Source organism: Podarcis gaigeae (assembly GCF_964106915.1).
Source record: "Podarcis gaigeae genome assembly, chromosome: 13".
In the NCBI taxonomy this organism is placed as follows: domain Eukaryota; kingdom Metazoa; phylum Chordata; class Lepidosauria; order Squamata; family Lacertidae; genus Podarcis; species Podarcis gaigeae.
In genome coordinates this window covers 45,409,462-45,428,024 of record NC_139689.1, presented here as the reverse complement: position 1 = coordinate 45,428,024, position 18,563 = coordinate 45,409,462, and the positions used below count along the sequence as shown (strand labels likewise).

Below are 18,563 nucleotides of genomic sequence, written 5' to 3'. Positions count from 1 at the left end.
TCTGCATTCCACAGCAGAAAGGTAGACGCTCACAAGAGCTCCCACCACAATCCAGTTAGTCTATAAGGCATCAGATATTACAGAGACTTCTGGTGTTGAGACACTCATAAATTGCAGTCCACTCCACTTTGCAGAAAGGGAATAGCATATACCATGATAAAGTTCGGAGGTGTGAGGAAGGTTGATGGTGGAGGGAACTCCTTGCCATATTGACAAGAGCAGAGACCTTTTAGCTGCCTCTAAATAACCCAAGCATCCAAACAACAGAGGTACTTACAAAACAGTACTAGCCAAAAATGTTATTTTATTGTAAATAAAAGTTATACTTTGGCCCGGCTTTGCACTGCAAGCCCCGGTCAGTATAGATATTTATAAAAACAGAAAGACACAGGTGGTTCAAGGTCTTCTGTACACTCCAGGTTCAGTTGATAAACTTCACAATGCTACTGCTGGCTTATGAGGCACACATGGTCCACTTGTTAAAAATACTTAAGTCCCCCCCCCCATTTAGGTTTCAAGAAATCAAACCACTTATTCCAATACAGACAAATTTAAATCTATAGGTAATACTCTGGATTACAGATCAGCAGATTGAGAAGCAAAATGTGCAATCTTCTAGTTTCCACATAGCAATTTCATAATCATGCTGCTGTGCTGTAGAGGCAGCAATCTTGGTAGAAGCAAACTGCAATAGTCAGTGGGACTTCCTTTCAACTGCTTTGGACTATAATGTAATCAAGGTATATTCTTCTCTAAAACTTTACCCTGAAATCAGATATTAGAACAGCCCCCATCTCACACATCCAGGAATGCAGCTGTTCTTCTAAAGGCCAATAAGAGAAGAAATAAAGGCTGTCTGGCAAGGGTAGCTTTCTCCAATGCAAAAAGCTATTTTAAGATGTGTTTGAATCATTCACACCCACAGTAACCAAGACAGAATAATCCTGTTTAGCAGAACATTAAGAGGGTGAACCTGGAGGATACAGAATCGTCACGCCAAGCCCAAAACACCGTTATTTTCTTTCCTCACATATGGTTACAGTTCCATCTGGGAAAATTTGCAATTTATCCTTCAGCAATCTGTTTTCTCATCTGCACCCATGGGGACAAGAAACTTACTGAAAGCAAAAGTGCAAATGAAAGTATCAGGGGGCCACAAAGTGCTTGAAAATGAGTATGAACAGATTAATGGTGCTTTATACTACAGAAGGAATTTACTTTCTTACTGGAAATGGTTGAAGGGGGGGGGTAAGTTACTGGCCATTTTTTGGTAATTGATTTAGCTGCAATTTTAGGGACAAATCAATCCTTCTAAATTGTTTTGAGTAGTAAATCAATCCATATGCAACAAGTCAATGTCAAATCCAGGTTGAAGACATCCAATAAAGGTTATGCAAATGGATGTGCCCATCCAGTAACTTAAGTAAGATTTACACTGGTGATACTGTGCGCTGCAACAATTTAATCAGATTTGTAATAAACCTAACCAGGACTCCTGGACAAAGCCTATGGATAGATTGCTCTTAAAACAACCCATTCCAGATATTTTATTATTGGGATCTATGCTATTTCTATAAAACAAATTCAACATTCCCACTGCCCCAATGGGTGCATGAGGAAACAAAGAGGTATTTTGGCTTAACACATTTTGTTATAAAACTATATTCAAATTTTCTGCAAAACCAGCTGCTTCTCTCCCCACTTTTAAAATTCATGAAGGTGTCAATTTCTTTCCCATCCCATAACAGTTGCTATACATATCTATAAAAATCAACAAATACAGCATAAATAAAAAAGATAAAGAGGCACCATCATTTGTTTACATGATGTAAAAAGCAAAACAAATAGGGAATGATATACACACATTTGTAAAAGTGCATTGCTGACCATACAAGTAATGCTTTGGCTTATTTCTTAGGCTTAATCAGAGGCTCTGGGTCTGGGTATCATACAAAGGGGGAGCCCAGCCAACATAATCACATTATTGGAGACAGGTGGAGGGAAAGCCTGCTGCCGGGCAACAACAGACCACAGTTTGGGCTGAGGGTGGGCATGTTTCAGGACAACAAACATTTCAGGCCTCTCTTCAAGTCCTTCAAACATGTTGGCAGGTGAGATAAAGGGGGTGGGGGAGAGAATCACTGCAGGTTTTTTGAGCCTCTGTTACCTGAAAGGAACAACTCACACTACGTACTTCCTTAAATCCTGGATTCCCCCATCAGAAAACAGCATCCAGTCTTAAAAGTAGCATTGTGGAAGCCTTAAACCAGGCATGGCCAAACTTGGCCCTCCAGCTGTTTTGGGACAACAACTCCCACCATCCCTAGGTAACAGGACCAGTGGTCAGGGTCATGTCTACCTTAAGCAGAGCATTTTCACCTTATCACTGCTACAAGGAAAGAACTCTTACCTTTGCTACATTTTATTCTCACATGATGACTGCATTCTGCTTCAAATATACGGCTGCAGGTCCACTGGAAGCATTGCCTAGTACTGGCTGTTAACCAAGAGGTCAAGCTGGTAGGCTGCAAGCTTGTGATTTAAGTCAACATCTGTAGGCCTGTAAAAAGCTGAGGGATGGTAGCAATCCTCAACTCTGCAGAGACGAAAACAGCTGGCTACCCTAAGACGGTGCCAATGTGCCTGTCGCAAATGACTCTTGGCTGGAAAGAGGAGGGATAAATTTTACCTCTTTTAAAGGCTAAGAACAGGTGATTGGAAGCATGACACAACAGAAGTACACATTCTTTTTGCAGCACAACACATTGGTCAAATTGTTCAGCTATCCTAGGAAGTGCATTTTTTGAAGCAAACATTTCACGGGCCCTGTCTGACTGCATCTGGTTCCCAGTCCGAGGTTTTATACGGCAAAACAAGCAAATTTCCCTTGGCCACTAAACAGTTAGTTGAAAGAGGATGCTGCTCTGATTGCCTGATATGACTTGTCATGACTTCCCCTTTAAAAATCCCCAGGATTCCTAGCCAAAAGATAATGCAGCATTTGAAATCAGGCCTTCTCCCTTTGTTTCACACAACTGCTAGATTAGATGACTCTATGAAAACACAATCACAAGTACAGCTTTTACATAAATATCTCCCTCGCCACTGCTGCTCAGGCATGTGTCTTCCATTTATAAATCTATTTTTATCCAAGATCACATGAAAACCTCAAAACAAATGTCTGTATTAGGCTTAGCAGCAGTCTTTCACCTTTCCCTGAAATAAGACCTTGGCAGCAGTGGAAATGTCTTTGGTTTGAAGGACTGGCAAAAAACTGAGTATGGCACCGGCGGCTGTTCTGCAGAAAATACCTGGGTGGAAGAAGACATCTAACAGATATAGAAGAGCCTGAAGTTTCAAAGGAACAGCATTTTCATAGGAAAGCTATTAACTGCTGCATGATAGGCCAGCTGTATGAAACTCCCAATGCGGGGCTCTATCTCATCAGCTGCAAGCAATAGCTATCCTATAGCAACCCCTGTCTATATCCAGCATGTGATACTCTGTGCTAAAACAATCCATAAAAATGTCACATTCCGTGATCTCAATAAATTATGCAAATAAAGTAAAAATCTGTATATATTCCTGTTTTTGATGATTTATTTGGCCTTTGCTCTTTGTGCAAGGGCACTAAGCACATGCCACAACTGCTGTATCCTGCTCAGCCCCCTATGACTTCTAAGAAGTCACTAGGCACCTCTCAAACCCTCCACGTTTATTAGAGTTTCTCTGCAGCCATGAAGACCAGAAACTTGTTTTGAAAAGAATTAAATTAAAATAAATAAAAGTTAGAAATACTGAATCTTAGGATGCGGATTTTTGTGCCAGATAATAAATCCTGCGTTAGCACAGTTATTGCATAGAAACAGTCCTGAATTGCACCTTCAGACAGCCCTGTCAAAATGAAGCTCGATTCCCTCGTTTCATTCAGGGGCCACTGTTGTGTAGGCCTCGTTGTGCTTGTGTTCCACTGTAACCCCCATCTCATCATCCAGAAATGTGGATAGGAGAGAGTTAAAAGGCAAACAGAAAGAAAGTACAACTCTGCCTCCAGCTCCTTGGGTTTGTCATTATATAAAAAAAAACACTATTCACATATTCTAAATCAATATTTTCTGAACACTTTCAGATGCTGAATACTTAATAAAATATATAATAATTATTATATATAATAACTGAGTCCATGTTCTCTGTGGCACTTGACAATAGTCCTGGGGAACTGTGAAACACAGAATGCTAGCCAACACACATTTTTGTGGCTTTTAGAAGCTATCACAAGTTCTGACACCACAAGCCCCCTTCCACTTTGGACCAGCTTCTGATACACAGCTACATTCAAGTGAGGTGGTTCCTAAGCCGCTCCCAGCTCATGTGCTTTTGGGAAGCGTGCCACCAAACATTCCATGGCGGGAGCATAGGTAAGGACAGAGATGCAGATGTAGGTTGCACAGCTACTAGAAGCATCAATCCAAAGAAGAATCTATCCAAATAAAAGCAACTGACGTCCCTGCCTTGCTCCTCAAACACCGACCGCCTCTCTAGGCAAATAAGACAGCTGTGCCAGCATTTATTTGGAGCTGCTGCTCAGATAAGGGCCACAGCACAGCATCCTCCCAAGGAGAAAATGCTAAAAGCCAAGGAAGAAGTACTGTTTCTGGGGAGGGCAATTCAGTATGGGAGCTGTGCAAAGGGATGCTGGAGCAGCTCTTCAGCTGAGGGTCTCTGCCGGGCTTCGACAAAGATCCGCTTTATAAAGTCCCGGCAAGTTTCTGAAATGTGGGAAGGCAGCTGGGGGTTAGTTGGCTGTGTGGCAATCTTGAAAATGGCTGCCATGGCTTCATACTCTGCCCAGGGTGGCTTCTCTGTTAGCATCTCCACAACAGTACAGGCAAGGCTCCTGGGAATGGGAGAACATAGAATTCAATTATCTGTATTAGAAAACGAAAGGCAGTGCTGGAGTTTCTTGTGGCAGTTCCCGTGACACCCACACAACGGGCACAATCGAGATAAATTAAGGAGAAAAAGCAAGTGACTCAGAAGCCAGATTATTTTAAAATTCTCCATCTCTTTGGCCAAGTCAAACTACACCAGATCCATCTTTCAACTCTGAACGAAGCTAGAGAAAATGACAAATGTTCTTACAACATAACTCAACTGGAAAAATAGCTTTGTCTGGAGAGCCACTGAACTCACACAACTCATTTTATTCCTACAGTACACATGTACAGAAGTCAATTCTATCAGAGTTCAGCCCTGGAAATTCAAAGAAAAGGCCACAGAAGAATGGCTTGAAGCTCTTCCAGATGTGGCCTCGGCAGGAGCTTAAATTTTTTTTATTAAAAAAATGTAAGAAGCAGCCCAAATGCCAGCCTTGCAGATATGCAATGTGTCAAGGACATATTTGTAGACACTCAAGTGTTTGGCTTCTTAGGAGGAGAGACAAGAATTGAGCATGAAGAACACTTCTCAAGGCAGAATTAATTGAAGAAAGGATGGCTTATACATAATGATAATGATGGAAAAACTGCTCTTGGTTCTAAAAGTTCAGCCCCTTATCACTGAAAAGCTACCCTTACACACCTAGAGTTAGTGGTGAGAGGGTCAGCCACCTTTTACAACATAAAATTAATCCTTGCTAGGAAGTGAACTCAGTCCCTGGCCAAACACAGAGCAGATACAAGCAGCTGCAAGACTAACGAAGTATGTCATTTGAGTCAGGGGTATTCTGGACAAAAATGTCACTTTCCTTTTCCAGAAATGTTCCTTGTACTCCTAGTAAGAAGGTTAAAAGCTTATGGACTTCAGGTACACAGAAATCCTGGCTAGAACTAAGCACCAAACAAACAGAACAAAGCAACTTCTCACCAGACGTCAGCTTTTCTTCCATAACCCTCGCCGCTGATCACCTCTGGACTCATCCAGTAGGGCGTGCCAGTGACAGAACGGATGCCGGTCCCAGACATGCAGATTGTCTGCAGCCGTTTGCTGGCCCCAAAGTCCCCAAGCTTCACATTGCCAGCAGAGTCCCGAAGAATATTGGCTCCTGAGAAGGGGGAAGGAAGGAGGGGGAGGGAGAGGGAAGCAACAGTGATTCAAAGTCTGTCACTGACTCTACCTTGCAGGGTATTAGCAGTCAATACATGAAGAGGGGAGTGAAGAAGAGGAAGAGACCAGGTTGAGGGAACTGGCTCTAGTCACGTGGGCATCTCTTACCCTTTATATCCCTATGTACAATCATGTTGCTGTGAAGGTAACAGACTCCTTCAAGAATCTGCCGAGTGTACTTCCGGGTCACATTTTCCGTCAGTGCACCATAGGCCTTCAGCTGGTCTTTGACAGAACCCTTCACAGGAAAAGCAGGAAAGGTATTGAAGAGGGCTTCAACAACAAGGAAATAATCTTGCAAATCCACTGCAGGTCAGAAGCAGACGGCAATCACTTTCTAGAGGACTAGCTCAATTCTTACCCCTGGCATGTACTCCATGAATATGCTCAGGGTCTTCTCTGCTCGGTCCCTCAAGCACCCATAATACTGGACAATGCGCTCATGCTGAAGGTTCTTCAACAGCTGAATTTCACACTCCAAAGCACTCACCTCCTGCAGGCATGGAGAGAGCCAGTTAGTTCATTGCGCTAAGAATGTGTGTGCCTGCATGCTCCCCCATTGAGGAAGATGTTGTGGTATGTTAAATCAGTTTCCCATTATGTCCAAACTGGGGAAAATTGTGGGATAAAGCACTTTTTCATACCAGGATCCTCACTCAAGTCCAGACAGCCGACTACTGAACCACATTTGAACTTGGCAGCAGTGACAAGTTCTCAGCAAGAACTTGCCTAGAAATTAGTTTTCCCACTACTTTGATGTTATTAACAATTTCCACTCTGAATTATTTCTATTAGGGTGGCAACCAGATTAACAAAATGGTTACTATTAGCTGATTACTAAGGGTCAAAGACCAGCAAAGAGGCAGGTGCTTAGCTTCTCCAGCCTACTTGGGAAAGGTGTTGGTTACTTGTGCCAGCCAATGGTAAGGGGAAAGGTGACGTGGTGAAGTTTTGTAAATAATTTGGCATCCTTGAGTGCAGTGGGATTGTATTTGGGGATTCTAAGGGAAAGAACCAACCATGATATCTCTATACAAATCATGCTTCGTTCGAATGTCTGTTACTTAGCATGGTATTTCCAAATACGAACATTTACTTTAGACAGTGTTCCCAGTGGTATCGTTCAAGTACCTTGCTTGTTTCAGGACTGTCTGGGTCAAACTGGACCTGTTTCGCTGCAAGTTCTCTGGCTGTATCCACATCGTAGCACAAGTACACACGGCCAAATGCACCTTGCCCCAGGAGCTTCCCTCGCCGCCAATTAACTGGGGCACTTGGAGCTGCCAAATACAGAAGGAATTCTCAGTTTATAATGTCATCCTCAAGAATAGTCTTCTACACCCGTCAACAGACGCTATTTATACCTGCATTACTAAATGCAGGGGAGATAATTCCAGTCTCCAAGCTAGAGATGCCACCTATCAAAGATTCAAGGTGTGAATCCACAGCGCCACCTGCGTCCCTACACTGACAGTCAATTTTATCTGTTAAAAAGCCACCTGTGTTAGTGGCCACCACAAAACCCTGTATCAATTTGAACAAGTGCTTCCTTTTGTCCATCTTGAATGCACTGGAAAGCACAATAGTGCTGCATTTCGCAAATCTGGAACAGACTGCTTACATTTGGTTGGAATGTTCCTCTCTTGCACGGTGAGAGCATTCTCACTGTCCGCACTCCGCAGGCGCCCCCGTGGGTCCAGATACTGCACTGCTAGGCCAAGGTTCTCCCCATTGGTGCTCAAGGAGCGGCTTGATGGCACTAGTGTGAAGAGGTTACCCTGGTGACGTCGAATACGCGGGAAGGTCCTCCGTCCTGTTAGAAAACGTTGTGAAAGAAAAGTTTGCAAATAAAACTGTCTGGATACAGGGTGGGGGTGGGGAATCAGGGCTGGGGACAGAGGAAGAAGCCTTTGCAGGCATGACTTCTGAGTTTGCAAAAACCTAAGCTCTGGACAACTCTGCTCTGGATTAATCTTGTAGTGCACAGGCCAACAACTTGCTTCACCAGTGGTTTGCATGCAAGAAACAGAGTTTCTCTCTGTTCTTCTTGAGCTATTCAACTACAGGAAAAGAGAAGGAAGGAAAGTCATATTCTCACTTGTATCTGTCACTCCTCCTGCTTCCATTGAGTTCTCCCAAGCAATTTCAAGAAAAGTGAGTCAGAGAAGCAGAGAGAGGCCTAGCCACTAGGGAAAAGGAGATAGTTCCCCTTGGGAGAGATGTCTAACGGCAACCCTATCATTAAGATAAAAAGCAGGGTGCTTTCTTCCTGTGCAAGCACACCCACCGTCATTATAATCTTTGTGCTGCATGGAGACATGGTAACGCCGAGGGTAGGTCCCTCCTTTCTCTGCTTTGTCATAGATTTGATTCTCGCGATCTGGATAGAGGGAGACAAAGCAAAACAAGTTAACTTATGGAACATGCACAGATGAATGACCCAAAGGGGAGGGAAATCCACGAGTCTCATGACTGGAAGAAAAGGTTCGCTAAATATGTTTAAAGCTTAAATTCTAGAACCCATTGAACTATGCAGATCACTGAAATCCAACTCCTTTTCCACTGAGATGGCAGGGCAGTTAGCACACAGCACTTTGTCTGAAAAATGCAGCCCACAGAATAACTTATTAGCTTATTTTCATATTTGCCCTTCTGGTAGTTAAAGTTTCTTAGTTTCAGTCAACCTCCTCCTTACAGGTGGTTTCAGGAGGGAAGAGAAACCAATGCATAAGCACGTATCCTGTTAATTCTCTCCCTGACCCAGCAACATTCAACCAATCAGTGGCAAAGGAATAGGAGAGGCAAACGAGATGTGGCTCCACAGCAGTATCTTCCACCCTGATTAGACTGGAAGCCAGGTAACTTCTGGCAAGTGACAGAGCAGTTGTCTGCACATTTCAAATGTCTTTCTGCAATCAGAAAAGAGAATATAGAATCTTGACTAGGAGCAGCAAACACACAACAGAGAAACAACAAGGTAGGAGTTTCTTTCTCCTGTTATCTGTCAACAACCATCAGCTCAAATAATTATTTTAAAAACTTTACAGACATACCTGAAAAATCCTGCCTGTTGTCTGGGAAACTCTGGGCCCTGGACATGCAGGATTTTCTGTAGGAAAGACTGTTTGGAGGGAGAAAGAATTAAGATTTGTACCTATAAACTGGGCTAAGAATGGCCTGTGTTACAACTTAATGTGATGCCCCCTCTCACGACTTAGGAAGAAGCTAGATAGCCTAAACCTGAATAAATTACAATAATTTATTCACATCCAATGCAGTATTGTGGGATTTCTGCATATAAACATACGCATAACTGAACAGAGAATTTACACAATCTGTTGGGTTCCCCCATCTACAAACTGGGTATCACTTGCAGAAAAAATCAGCCAGGGCACATAGCTAACTGAAAAATTCCCACCCCAAAGATGCAATCAATTTTTTAGCATATATTTTAAATTTTAATGTATCTTTTACATTTTTAAAAATATATGATCCAGTTTCCTCCCTCGTTGGGCAAAATACAGCTTTCCTCATTATAGTAATGCAAGTTATCCAGCTAAACAATCTGGATCTATTTCCATTTGGTTTTTGTCATCAAAGAACCTGATTTGGTTACCCTAATGCAATGTGATAACCTATGACAAGGGGACTGAAACCCTACTAGCTATCCTGGACCTCTTGGCAGCTTTCAATATCAGATACCATAGAACGGAGGCATTCTGTTCAGGTGTGGCAAGGTACAGGGCAGGTAGCCAAGAGTCAGGAACACGGAGAGCTCATATGGAGCAAGCTTTGGGATGTGGCTGGATATCAGATTCACCTAAGCTGGATACTGGAAACAAAGATCAGCAAGTGTTGCTTCAGCACTGGTCTTTTATATAGTATGGCAGAGAGTGGTGAAGCCCTGTTTCCTAGAAGAAAACCTGATCGTGCTTTAAAGAGGCTGTATTCTATGACATAGGCATGTGCTGCAGAAGGGTGGAATGTTTCCTGTGTCCCCTAAAAAATGGAAAAGTGGAAGACTGGCTCCCTTCTTAGACTGCTAGTAGTTATGGGGAAGAGTTATCCAGCACCAAAGAGAGGGGAAAGCTATCTCCTCTGGAATCAGATTTGGATTCTGAGGCATGACGGGTTTGGGGGCACTGTCAATTCCAGAAGGTGGTGCTGGAAGAATACTGCTTGTCTTCATGGCACCTGTGCTTATAGGGTCCTGCAGGGTTCCATCTCATCTCCCATACTTTTTAACATCTACATGAAACTGCCGGCCAGGTCATCTAGGGCTCTGAAGTAAGGTGTCATCAGTATACCAATGACTAGTATTTCTCTCATCATATTCAAGTGAAGCGGTAGAGGTGCTGAACCCATGCTTACAACAGTAAGGGACTGTATGGAGGCCAATAAAATGAATTTAGTGGTAAACTAAATCTGTTTTGACTTTACTACAGGGTCTATGCCAGGAACAGACTAACAATCTCTGTACAGTGGTACCTTGGGTTAAGTACTTAATTCGTTCCAGACTTCTGGGTTGGCGCCATCGCCGAATGGCGGATTCCCTCCGAGCTCCGGAGGGAGCCTGCTCGGCAGGGGTTGGGTCCTACCGCGCCGGTGACGCGGGGACCCTCAAAAACCATGGGCACTGAAACCCATGGACATGGTGACTCGGCTGGCACCTTTTGAGCTCCCCCCCGGCCCGCGAAGGAGCCTTTTTAAAGGCTACGGAACGGGTGACGGGGGGGGGGGGGTGCTTTGAGTCCTCCGCTTCCCCTGCCGAGCGAAGCCGCATGCCATTCGACGGAGAGCGCTGGCTTCTTCTATTGAAAATCTGGACCTAAAAGAATAACCCATGAGTAATTGGAATCTGGACTAAAAAGGGGGACAAATTTTTAAAAAATTCGGAGCGAGCGGGGGAGGCGCAAAAAGGAAGTCAGCCCCCCCCCCCCCCGTTGTAGAGGAGTTAAAGCAAAGGATTTGACATCTAAGATCGAGTGCAACCCTATTTTTACAAAGATATTAATTTCGCGACGGAAAACTATAAGACTGAGCTGGAGGAGAAAAGTGGAATTGATTTAAAAGTACCCCCCCCCCCCGGAACCCTGGGAGCGTTTTGTGAGAGCGCCGGGAGAAGACAAAGAGAGGTTTTGACAGCTGTCAAAGAGCTGTCAAAGCAGAAGAACAAAATGAGAACTTTGTTACAAGGACTTTGCCGGTTACATTTGCTATAAATTGGATACAAATTGTTTAAAACAAGGAATAACAAGCTATTTGGACTGATTGGGGTGATCTGGAAGGGAACTGAGTTATTGCAACCCACCTAGAGGAGCCGAGGGATATTACAAGTTGTTGACATGGAATTTGAATAGAACTTTCTATCTCCTGGGAAACTGCAGAAATGGAACACTATTTTGACTACAGAGGCTGACATACTACAAAAGACAATAGACTTATCTATTGGAAAAATGGAAGGGACTTGGCATTATGTTTCGTTCCTGAATAACAGAGCCTCTGCAGCTGAATTTGAAGCTTTTGGAATTAGAACATTTGTGCAGGAAAACAGGAAGAAAAAAAAAGAAAAGGAGAGAGATCAACAAGAACAACAAGAATAACAAGAATAACAAGAATTGGATAAAGTTGAAAGAAGGAACATTTGGGACATCCAGACCTGAAAGGTTTAAAGAAATAAAATTGGAGTTTTTACTCCTAATGTATAAAAATCTGGATGGAAAAAATGGGCCTTTTTGAGACAGACTCCTTCCAAGATTGGACATTCGAAATTAAAGATGACTGGTAAAGGACTATGGCTTAAATAAATTGTGGGAGCTCCAGGAAGACATCAGATGTTGATAAATTTTGGGAACGCAACCGGGAAAAGGGGGAGGGAAATTTGGAATCCAAAGGGTGTTAAACTACATTTTATTTCATTATATTTTAATTTGTAATGTATGTTAAAGGGGGGAACGCACGGAAGGGAACAGGTCGATTTTAGGAGATGGGAAAATATTTTTAAATTGGGTCAATGACAATAAGTCCAAAATTTGGGATAAGAAATTGCTGAATTTATAAGTAAGAATTGGAATACAAGAGGGGGAGGGGAGGGGAAGTCCTGGAAAGATGTTATGGAAAACAAGATTTTAAATTTGGATGTTTTGTTTTTTATTTGGTTGTAATTGGAAACATTTAATAAATATTATTAAAAAAAAAAAGTACTTAATTCGTTCCGGAGGTCCGTTTTTAACCTGAAACTGTTCTTAACCTGAAGCACCACTTTAGCTAATGGGGCCTCCTGCTGCTGCCACGCCACCGGAGCATGATTTCTGTTCTCATCCTGAAGCAAAGTACTTAACCCGAGGTGCTATTTCTGGGTTAGTGGAGTCTGTAACCTGAAGCATATGTAACCTGAAGTGTATGTAACCTGAGGTACCACTGTACCTCCTAAGGGTCCTTGAGTATCTACAATTCACCCACAAATGCCAGAAGTAAAGAAATAGATGTAACTCAATTCATCTGGATAGCTCAGTCGGTAGAGCATGTGACTCTTAATCTTAGGATCGTGAGTTTGAGCCCCACGTTGGGCAAATGATTCCTGCATTGCAGGGGGTTGGACTAGATGACCCTTGTGGCCCCTTCCAACTCTATGATTCTATGAAGAAAAGAGCTAACACAAATGAGACAAGACAAATAATGCTGGAGAGAGAAACACCCCAAGGTTCCCTGTCAATCTCACATGAAGGAAAATTCATTAGCAACTCAAAACATGCAGAGGAGAAATTGGACGACAGCAAAATCGATTCCAAACCCATTAAGGTCCATACCTGTCTCCTGACTGGCCCAACGACTGACAACTGCCAGATATAGAGTTTTCAGCACTGCTTAAAGGATCCAGCATCTATGAGAGATCACAGAAAGTCAAACTGAATATAATCTAAGACACAATACAATACAAAAAAGGCAGAATGGAGAACTCTACCAAGAAAGTTGGGGAAGGGCTGAGGCTCAGACAGAGCATGTGCTACACATGCAGATGGTCTCAGGTTCAATCCATGGCATTTCCTGATAAAGCTGGAAGAGACTCTTGTTTGAGACCACAAGAAACTGCTGACAGGGTAGAAAATACTGAGCTAGGTGGACCAGAGGCATGACATGGTATAAAGGCAGGTTCTCAAAGCTGAGGGACACTTTACTGAACTCACACATTGTTCATTGGTCTCTGGAATGAATTCTCCTTCGCTGTTGATGCTGGTGTAGGACCCCTGACGAGCGATTCGTTGCTGCCTCTCTGGAACATACCCTGGAGGTGGTGAACTTCGACCTGTGGTCTGAGAACCTGAAGATTTTGAAATGCTTATTAAAAGGATGCACAAGGTCAAGAGCACCTGAGCGGAGGAGGGACAGAATTGTTCTCTCCTGCATTTTTGAAAGACTCAGGGACAATGTTATTCAGAGTAACTGCAAAGAGACAACCGAGAGCCTCGGAGTGTATCCTATGATATTAGATAATTGACATGTTGGCAGCCCCATCCACCTGTCAAAAGTGGCTTGTTTGTGGAGGGTGGGGCAGTTCTGCGTCCAGTCCATTGGCCGGATTCACTTTCCCACCCCTGGAAGAGAGAAAAGGCTATTCTTTAGTGTGCATTTCATCTAAACAAAAGGCCATCATTTTATACCTGCTGCATTTGACGCTTAGTTCAATTATTTTATGGAAATTCAAATGTGGGCTGTTGTCAACATAGGAATGCTAGAAGTTGTGCTGTCTAAATCCCTTAGAAGTATTTTCTCTGTTACAGGGTGTGTTTTGGATGCTGCTCTGCAGTTTAAAAGTAGTCTCCACCCCCCACCCCCATTCTCACATTTGACTATTGACTCTGATCAAATTTAACCCTTCTGGCTTCTTTTCTTTAGTTCTGCTTGATTCACACGGAAGCAGTTGGATGAAACTATTAATTTAAGTAACAAATTGCCAACCTTCTCGGACCAGCAGGCACATTTTGAATTTTAAGAGTGTGCTGGGGGTGCCTGTCACAAAATGGCTGCCATGGGGGCACAATGTAACTCAAAATTAAAGAGATTAGAGCCATCACTACCTTCTCCACCCTACCCGAGACAACCTCATACTTTGTGTGAGAAATCACCTATGGTTCTGAGAATCTTTGCACTTTATATTGTCAGTATGCTGAAATACCCAACCTCAAGCAGAGCTGCCTCTGTATGACTGTTTCAAATTTTAAAATAAGCCTGCAGATTTCTCTTAAAATTTTGGGTTGAAAGAGTTCCAGGTTACCAAATTTTAAAGGATAATATATATTTAGCATGTACAGTGGTACCTTGGTTTAAGAACAGCCCTGTTTACGAACTATTCGGTAAAAAAACTCCGCAAAACCAGAAGTAGTGTTCTGGTTAGCAAACTTTACCTTGGTTCACGAAAGGAATGGTGGAAGGGTGCTGGTGGCGGGAGGCCTCATTAGGGAAAGCGCACCTCAGTTTAAGAATGGCTTTGGTTTAAGAACGGACTTCCGGAACGGATTAAGTTTGTAAACCGAGGTACCACTTGTATTCAAAGAGAATTCTTTTTGTTCCTTACAATGAAAACTTGCAATACACTAGCACCATCTTCTGGCTAATGGAGGAAGCAGGACGCTATGATACTGTGTTGTGAATCAAGGGTAAGCTCCTTTTCAAACCATGAAATATGGTTTATAAGTATTTTTTTTTAACGAATTGTTTGAAGGCAGACACGTTATCTGCTTAAGGGTTAGTTCCCCATGCCCTTTAAAACTGTGCTTGTAAATCCATTATTACTTCTTTCTTGTTTTTCTACAACAGCCTACACTAGAAGCAAATAAAATGTTAAAACAAACACACACAAATATTCCTTACATTAACAACTAAGCAGCAGCATGAAACCAAGAAAACTTTAAAAATAGCAGAGCAGTATTAGCCTGAGTGAGCAAGTCTTCTAAATCTACCTAAATGCAAAAAGAAAGGAAGCCTCCTGCATCTCCCAGAAGGCGGCTATTCCAGAGTCTTGGTGCCACCACTGAAAAGGCCTGCCTAACATACTTCCAATGGTAAGGGGTTGGAGAGCAGGTTCTCCAAGGCCAGTCTTAGGTTCCTGGCATCCATCTGTCTCAGAAGACAATGGAGGAGTGTGCCTTTGGGGGGTGGACTCAAGGGGTAGACAGGCAGAGTCATATCAACAAAGGTGCGCTTGAAATTACCAGGTTCAATGCTATTAAAGCAACTGGAGGAGGAGGGAGAGGAGAGAAGAGATGTGACCTGTGGGAAACTCAGTAAACCTGCTGTATCTGGAACTCAGTGCACAGAGTACAGCTGAACGGAAGGATCAGCCACCTTGGGCCTGCCCATAAAAAGCAAGTCTGGAGTGAGAGACTAAGGTGACACCGGCTGTTTCCAGGACTTTTGTGAGTGAGCTGAGAGTTTTTTGGATCCTGAGTGAGAACCCGGAGGCTGACAGGGGTGGGTGCATCAGAAGGAAAATGAATTGATATTGATTTATATACATATATTAGCAACTATGTTTTAATGTAACATTTTTATATGTAACTATTTTTTTGTAATACTTTGTTTGACTGCTGTTGCTTCAGCATTTTGTACACCGCTTAGATATTTTGAATATATTAAGTTCTATAGAAATAAAATAATCAATAAAATCAATAATCTATTAAAGATTTCAAAAATAAGCACACGTGCTTTAAATTGAGCCCAGAAACAAACAGGTAACCAATGTAGTTAATATCAGATGTGTCATATGGTACCATTTTTGGCTTCCAGAATATTCTAGTAGCCACATTTGGGAACAAGTGTAGACTCTGGGCCATATTTGAAGGCAGTCCAACACAGAGAACAGTGCAGTAATCCAATATGGATGAATAAAACTGATTTGGAACATAAACTGGAATCAGAGCCCAATGTCATGGCCCCCTTGGCTCGGTCAGGATCCGGCACACACAGCTCCAAGCTCAAGAGGAAGGAGAAGCAGCAGATGGGGGGCTGGAAGGTCCTCCCCTTCTGGTTTCAAGAGAGAAGGAAGAAGATCTGCTGGTTCTCTCCCATGCTGCTGCTGCAGAACCTTATCCGGGAGAAGGACGGACTTCGGCCAGCCAGAGGGAGAGGCTGAACAGGAAGAAGTGCTGGCAGAGCTGGACAACACAGTATTGTCACGGAGAGTCAGGTGCCACTTATGAAGGCGAATCAGATGTACCCACCCTGACAGACCATGCATATGTGTGCATAGCAAAACCACAGGCAGAGAGAGTCTTGCGAGTGAGCTTGCACCACTCTCATCTTTAAAAGTTTGGCAGGAAGGGCATATCAACCGCTGGTACAACATCACAGTTTCCTTTAAGGATATGAACCACTTGCCCTGCTCATGTAACTTAGAACCTTGACTCCTGGACCATATGTTTGCTTGTGGACATGTACTGCTATTAGACTGAATAAAGACCTCTTCCTTACTTTCAAATAAGAGTTGCTGTCATTGGGTTTGGGGATGGGGGCCTGACACCTAAAACCTCAGGTTTTTTGTTTCATAATGTTGACTTTCAAGTCAGCAGCAAGAGACTGTCCTAGAAGACTGAATTGTCCTCTTATGATTTCTTAATGTTTCTCTCCACATGTATATGTATGTGTGCTCAACTGAAAATGACGGTTCAAATATCTGATAAAAAAGGGAAACTTTAGAGGCTGTAAGTCACAGCCTAAAGTGTTTGGAAGAACAGAATTGTTGCTAGTATAGACTGAAATTAATGTCAAAATTTTGGCTTCCAGGGCACTAGTACTCACTGATGGACAAGTGCCTGCTTCTGGTTTCGGGTGGCTGGAAGGCAGTGTTCACATCTCCCATGGACTGAGAAGTTTTGATTCTGACTTGCTTTGGCATTCCAGAATGGGATGATGAACTGGTCTGTTGGGGAGGGAGAAAAAAAAATAAGCAATTTGAGTTTGGAGGGACTTAATATTTTAATTCCAAGGACAAGCAGCCCAGGGAGGAAAAAAGGATCGTTGCAACTAGAAATGCAGTCTGAAATATATTCCCATTTGCTCTCGGGGGTCAGGTCATGTAGTTTGGTGGTCTATACAAAACAGTGGGCTCTACAGATGTTTCCTTTGCTTTCCAGCTGGGATGATAAAGCCTGCTTTCCATTGTTGGGTTTTCGATTTATTGCAACAAGGCTCTGAGTGGAACAGGAGACCAAACCCACCTTGTGGACTAGGCATCGCTGTTTTGCTTAATAACTGGTAAGGGCTTACAGCAAAAATGAGACAGCAGCACATTATGTTATTTTTACTTACGTGGTTTCTGTCCTGAGACAGCAGTAATATTCTAAGGCGTTTCACATTTGCACTTCGGTCTAACAGATCTATTGCCTTATCGAGGTCATCTTGACTTTTCAAAGGAATAGATAACTACAATGCAAGAAACCAGGCACTCAGTTAGTAAAAAAATTACATTTTAAATCCTCCAGGCAACAAAGGGATGAAAAAGTGAGACAGCAAGATAGAAATTTAAATGCTCTTAGGTTGAATTATGTATACCTGCTTGAGAGTAAGCTCAGTGAACTAACAGACTTACTCTGAATTAAACTTACAAAGGCTCAAGGCTGTAAACAAGTTATAGTACCCCTGAATATCCGGATATATTTCTGGTTGTGTTATTTTTGCGGGCAGGTAATATTCCACCCACACAATCTTCTTGATACAGACTGCAAAAAACTCAAAACCGTCTCAGAAGGGGTGGAGTGGGGATCAGAGAGAGGAGAGAATAGAACAGACCTTTATTGTCACTACTCCACCTGTGTGCAGTGCATTTAAACGAGCCCCCCCCCCCCATACACTCAGTCTTGTTAGCACTCTGTGTGCTTGTTGGAAGTCAACTGAACCACTATTTTTTTTTTCATTCAGCAGCCCAACAGCCCACGGGTGTTAACCTGTTGGTGTGGCTGACTATACTTCTGTATCTCCTGTCCGAAGGCAGGAGATTAAAGAGGTGCTGGCCGGGGTGTGAGTCGTCCCTAATAATTTTCCTTGCTCTCCTGAGGCAGATACAATATAGTGGTACCTCTGGACGTGAATGGGATCCGTTCTGAAGCCTCGTTCGCATCCAGAAGCAAATGCAACCCGCGCCCACGCGTCGTGATTTGCCGCTTTTGCGCATGACCTCATTTTTACCGTCTGCGCGAGCGGCGGAACCCGGAAGTAATGTGCTCCGAAGCTACTTCAACCCGAGGTATGACTGTACTTAACATCTGTTTAGTGATTTCAAGTGTTTCAAATGCTATGTACTATCTCGTTCTAATCTTTAAAAAACATTCCTGTTAAGGGTAAGTCAGTGGGTTGTATCCAGACTTAGTCATGCTTGGAGTTGGCTCAATGAACTCAATTCTGTAAGCATGACTAAGTTTGGATACAACACAGTACAACTATTTGCCACATTGCAGACTGCG

At 43.0% G+C, this 18,563-nt stretch overlaps 1 protein-coding gene across 1 annotated transcript in view; it reads right to left on the bottom strand.

The window, feature by feature from the left end:
* Positions 1 to 284: 284 nt before the first annotated feature.
* Positions 285 to 18,563, bottom strand: part of MAP3K3 (mitogen-activated protein kinase kinase kinase 3) — a 38,208-nt gene continuing 19,929 nt past the window's right edge. Inside the window, exons 6-17 of the mRNA XM_083709383.1 lie at positions 17,413 to 17,526; positions 16,903 to 17,023; positions 13,293 to 13,426; positions 12,915 to 12,988; positions 9,159 to 9,226; positions 8,393 to 8,485; positions 7,727 to 7,918; positions 7,237 to 7,385; positions 6,467 to 6,598; positions 6,214 to 6,343; positions 5,866 to 6,043; positions 285 to 4,897 (exon numbers count right to left, since the gene is read on the bottom strand). Of these exons, the coding sequence (XP_083565509.1) occupies positions 4,669 to 4,897; positions 5,866 to 6,043; positions 6,214 to 6,343; positions 6,467 to 6,598; positions 7,237 to 7,385; positions 7,727 to 7,918; positions 8,393 to 8,485; positions 9,159 to 9,226; positions 12,915 to 12,988; positions 13,293 to 13,426; positions 16,903 to 17,023; positions 17,413 to 17,526 (1,614 nt within the window). The 3' untranslated portion in view covers positions 285 to 4,668. The remainder of the gene's footprint in view (positions 4,898 to 5,865; positions 6,044 to 6,213; positions 6,344 to 6,466; positions 6,599 to 7,236; positions 7,386 to 7,726; positions 7,919 to 8,392; positions 8,486 to 9,158; positions 9,227 to 12,914; positions 12,989 to 13,292; positions 13,427 to 16,902; positions 17,024 to 17,412; positions 17,527 to 18,563) is intronic.